At 39.8% G+C, this 5,577-nt stretch overlaps 1 protein-coding gene across 1 annotated transcript; it reads left to right on the top strand.

The window, feature by feature from the left end:
• Positions 1-3,384: 3,384 nt before the first annotated feature.
• LOC122015817 (peroxidase 20-like) lies at positions 3,385-4,997 on the top strand. Its single transcript, XM_042572872.1, has 4 exons — positions 3,385-3,643; positions 3,737-3,928; positions 4,012-4,177; positions 4,258-4,997. Exons 1-4 carry the CDS (start codon positions 3,419-3,421, stop codon positions 4,701-4,703), a joined length of 1,029 nt encoding a protein of 342 aa, XP_042428806.1. The 5' UTR covers positions 3,385-3,418; the 3' UTR covers positions 4,704-4,997.
• The last annotated feature ends 580 nt before the right edge of the window (positions 4,998-5,577 follow it).

Here is a 5,577-nt window from a genome sequence, read left to right as displayed (position 1 = left end):
CAGAGGTGGAGAAACCCCTTACAACATTGATTATATAGACAGCTAAAACTTAAACTAGAAATGAATACGGAGTGTGATATAGAACTAAGAGGATAAGACCTCTATTTAAAGCATTCTGGTTGAAATGATCATTTGCTGATGTGCGCCTCAATTCCATAAGAGACCACTTATAATCAATCCACAATTAAATAGTTAATTATGGGCGCCCAAGATAAATCGGGAACATATTGGGTTACGCGTACTATGAATATCTAAAAGACATAAAATAAGTTTGAAATTTTAATTTTCAGATCTAGAGATAAGATGTCTAATTGGGCTAGACAAAGGACAAATATGAAAGATATTTTATCAGAATGGAAGCGTGGATGAGCCACATCTATTATGGAAGAGTTAGACCCTATTTGGTTTAGTAATCAACCAAATTGGTTTGGTTTAAACTAAGTTGGTTTATTTGTGAACCAAACCAAGAGGTTATTGGGCCAAATTTTGGTTAAGAAATTTGGACAGGGTTTGAACTTTTTAATCCAACTCATCAACAGAACCTATATATTAATATAGAAGGGAGAAAATTAATAACCAATTCATTATTCATAAGTTTAAGTTTTTGGAAACCTAGCCTCCATCTCTCTCCTCTCCTCTATCTGCTATCGCTCACCAAAAGCCAAGGAAGAAGTTTTTCTTCTCTCTTGGATCACATCGTCTCCACGCTTGGTTAGTATCAATCAAGTCTTTTAGGGCATAGATTTCCAGTATGACCAACGATGTGACAAATCTGACATCGGTCTGACCTTTGCTTTTGGTCTCCTTGATGTCGTTGAGTATTTGACATCTAAAGTAAAAATAACTTGTTTGGCGGCAGCTGTTGGATGATGTCATAAGAAAGAGCTTCTACCTTGTGGTCGGCGGTCGTGGGAGAAAAACCACAGAGATAGAATCATTAAGGAAACTTTTTTTTTGGAAGAGAAAAAAAAACACAGATATTAAGGAAGAGGAAAGAGAAACAAAGGGGTCGGCGACGGAAGAAAATAGAGAAGAATAAGAAAATTAAAACATGTAAGAGAGAAGAAGAGGCCTGAGGGAAAAAATTAAAAATGATTCATCGTTTATTGGATCTCTACCTCAAGAAGTTGAGGGAAGATAAAAAAAGATGACTCTGATACCATGTAAGAAGAATAATAGGGAGAGAAAGAAATAATATGATAGCAATAAAATCTATTGTTCATTGATGTTTGACCTAAGGACAATACAATATATAATGTTCAAAAAGTACTTGGTCAATTGATCAATTAATAAATAACAGAATTATTCTAATAACTATAACATAATTATTAGAATAATCCAAATACTAATTTGACTTGATTTGGTGATTTAATATGACCAATTCTGGTAATTCTCTTTTATCTTTTTTAGAAAGAACTCCATAAACGCTCCCATACCAGCGGTTGACATTGGGAAACCCATTTCCAGGCTCTGTAGCGGTAGCAAACACTTTAACGTCATCTTTGCGCATTTGATCCCCGGAGATATATGTTTTTCCAAAGAGGAATTCCTTAAGGTCTGAGACTAGTTTCAGTGTTCAAATATGTGAAGAAGATCACAACCTCAACCGTCATTATTTCAATTTTTTTCTCCTTGTCTTGAACAAAACCAAAGATGAAAGTTCTTTCTCTTCAACTTTTTCACCAACAGTGTTTTCATCGGAGCATCATCAGTGCTCAAACCTGCAACATGTCATCACCGTCATTCACCTCATCATCGTCATAAAGTGGATCACCAAATATTTCAATTATTTTGTCATCATCTCCGTCGCCTCTTTCGATCGGACGATTGCAAGAGTTGAATTGATTGTACTCAATATTGTTGATGTCCACATCCTCATGGTTGTCTCTGCTGTCGTGGGAGGAAGGGGGGACGTAGAGGTGTTGCGGAGTCAACGTTCTCTTGAAGTTTTAGGTGGCGACCCAGTTGAACCTCCCTCCATATCCGTGGGGCCGACACTAGGGGGCTGCTAAGGTAGCGGATCTACCTTTTTTTATGTGGCGACCCAGTTGATCCCGAATCTCTCAAAACTAAATTTGCACTTTGATATCTCTACTCGATTGGAAATTAATGAATTTTCAAAAGGGAAATAAAGTAACTTATGACCTTTACGATCTTGAACCGCTAAACATTGGGATAACTTTGTAATTTATCTCTGTAGATTCTCAAGTATCTGGTCTTATAGATACTACAATGATCACGGTGCGAGACTTCCTCAGCCGAAACCTGCCTTTCACAACTATAATCACGACCACGACCACGACGACCATCCATTAGATCTAAGGCTCTGATATCAATTGAGTTAAGGAAAAATCTCTTGGTGTGACATTTGAATAGAGGTTTAATAGAAAGCGTATGAAGAGGGGGATTCGTCAACCAAAAGGAGCTGTCTCTGTATTTAAACAAAAATAAATTTTTATTCAAATGAAAGTCAAAATCAAACTCTACATGTTTTACCAAGCCTTAACATTTATTTAAATAAACTAAGAAATAAGAAAAAATAGCAATAGACAAAAGCAAAAGTAAAAGAAAATCGATGCTTAACAAAAAAAAAAAAAAATCTTAACTAATTTTTAAAAAATAAAATTAATCTTAAAAAATTAAAATAAAAAAATAAAAAAATAGATCTAGAGTTCATTCAAAGATATAGCATAATACCCTCATGCCAAGGACATGGGATGGCCATGTTGGCTACTAGAAAGACATTTCCTCTTGTCGAGGTCATAAGTTGATCATCTTCCATATTAGTAGACTCAATGTTCCTTCTTCATGACCCAAAAGGATGGTACAATTTTATTTAAATTTCTGAGAGGGATTCAGATATATGAGTTTTCTAATAATCGAAGGGTGAGTAAAAAATATCGTACTGGAATAAAAATTGCCTCTTTGCACGAACAATTACTGATACAAATGTAACGGAGAGATTGGTGATAATTTTGTCTAAAAAAGTTGCACAGACTATCAAAATTTAAGAGAATTCTGGCGGCATCTTGCAGTCTTGCAGCCCGGGCGTGGACGCTGCAGCCATCCCGAGCAAACCAACCAGGCTTGGCGAATAGCTTCCCAAAGAGTGGAATGGTAAAGCAATATCCAGTTGCTAATAGTCTCACGTCATCTGATATATTTGTCCTACTCCAACCAAAGAATTCTCCGTTTGCTAAATCTTGTTTATAAGTTTTACTTGTTACGATTGACAAGCAATATCCAGTTGTTTGTTGCACCTGCACTTCTGCACACACCCACGGTGAAGTTGGTTGAGGTAGGTACACCCTCTGTTGTCTAGCTCAGTGACGGTGGTTGGGGAATGAGCATGCCCAAACATTCCCAAGATTGCAGATATATTTACTATTTTCGTCGAAAAGATTCATCCAAGGAATTGATGGATTCCCTGAGTACGCCGAAGCTGTTGGCCTCCGTGCTCCTCCTCGCCTCGCTCTGTGTCCGAGCAGAGGTCGACGACGTTCCACTCTCCCCGTACTACTACGACGGCACATGCCCCCTCGCGGAGCTCATCGTGAAGCAGACAGTCGAGGCGGTGGTCTACAGAGATCCGCGAATGGCCGCTTCGCTTCTCCGCCTCCATTTCCACGACTGCTTCGTCCTGGTTTGTGCCTCGAACCATTCGGAGTTCTACTTTCTGAAGTGAGCGGTAATTAGTCGATCGATCGGGTTGTTTTAATTTCTTTGAATGTTTTAGGGATGCGATGCGTCGGTTCTACTGGACGATACCGACGGCATAGTCAGCGAGAAAAACGCCGGGCCGAACAAAAACTCTCTGCGCGGATTCGAGGTGATAGACTTGATCAAGGGCCTGCTGGAGGCGGCCTGCCCATCGACAGTGTCCTGCGCCGATATCCTCGCCATGGCTGCGAGGGACGCGGTCCACCTGGTGAGGATTCCGCTCAAACGAGCTCAAACTGATCGATCAACCGGTTGTACCTAAATCTAATGGATCGAGTCCGAACTGTGCAGAGGGGTGGACCGACATGGAAGGTGTATTTGGGGAGAAAGGATTCTCTGAAAGCGAGCTTGAGCGAGGCCAACAAGATGATTCCTGCTCCAAATTTCACGCTCGATATGCTTATCTCCAACTTCCAGAGCCATGGCCTCGACGTCGTGGACTTGGTCAGCCTTTCAGGTGCCGATTAATTATGAAAAAATTATAGGAACGGACAATTATATTGCCGATCGACGAAGTTTGGTGGATGGGTGGTGCAGGGAGTCATACGATAGGGAGGTCGCGGTGCGTGAGCTTCAAAGGGAGGATCTACGGGCAGGATCCAGTGGAGCCATTCGAGGCGTACGACCACCACCGCAGGTACGCCGACTTCTTCCGGAGTTTGAGGTCGGTGTGCCCGCCGACGGGGAGGGACGGCGTGCTCGTGCCGCTCGATTCCAAGACGTCGCGGCGGTTCGACAACCAGTACTACCGCAACCTCATCCGGGGACACGCCTTGCTGCAGAGTGACGACGAGCTGGCGTCGGCGGCGTACGCCGAGGAGGAGGCGATCGCGAGACTGGTGTGGGCTTACGCCCAAGACCAGAGGCTCTTCTTCCGGCACTACGTCAGCTCGATCATAAAGATGGGGACCATCAACGTGCTCACCGGCGGCGAAGGGGAAGTCCGGAAAAACTGCAGATATGTGAATGCTTACTACCATTGAGGAGGAGGAGGAGCTGTGGCGGCTGCAATCATTCAACAGAAGCGAATCAGCGACAGGCCTTTCTTTTTTTTTGGAGGGAAATGGAATGCATTAGTGAAAGTGGGCTTCCACTCTTGCTTAGATACAGGGTTAGTGATTTTGGGCTATATATTATCTTAGTGGCCTATAAACCTCTTCAAATTTTAATAGATTTTTGCCTAAGGTGAAGTCGTCACACTTCCATGACATAATATATAGTAAATTGGATATGGAGAATTTTCTATCAATTATATATTCAGATTTAATTTAATTTAATTTAACTGTTTTTGTTGTGCCAGATCAGAATTAGTCTCATATGCAATATTGTATAGGAATATTTTGTTGTAAACACTATTTTTTTTTTATTATTTATAGTAGATTATATCCAACGTCGGTGGATTTTAACGTGGAATTTGGATACTCGGAGCTTAGTCTAAATCTACCATTTTCATTGCGTTAGTTAAGATGGACTAAGGGATTTTTTTTTCGTTGATATGTTGGTTTAGGATTTAAAGTTGTTCTATAAAAATAATTATTACACCTGAAATAACAAAGATGAGAATGTTTAAGATGTATATGTACACATGACAAAAAACTAAAAACATTACAAAGATTTCATTAAGAAAAAAATTAAAAAGAGTATTTATGACGGTGTGGACCTATAAATAATTACGACAAATACACATATTAAATGAGCAATAGAAAGAAAAAAATATTAATTGGTAGTTATAAAATATGATGAAATATATTTAAATATATGTAGTAAAAAATGATAATTCAAGTGTTCAGTCCAACTAATTTAGTTATTGTTCTTATCCAACAAAGATTCGAATTTTGGTTCTTTTATTTGTTTTCC

This window comes from Zingiber officinale, chromosome 8B (genome assembly GCF_018446385.1).
Source record: "Zingiber officinale cultivar Zhangliang chromosome 8B, Zo_v1.1, whole genome shotgun sequence".
Lineage (NCBI taxonomy): Eukaryota > Viridiplantae > Streptophyta > Magnoliopsida > Zingiberales > Zingiberaceae > Zingiber > Zingiber officinale.
Note: the sequence above shows the minus strand (reverse complement) of the source record. Positions and strands in the feature narration are given on the sequence as shown.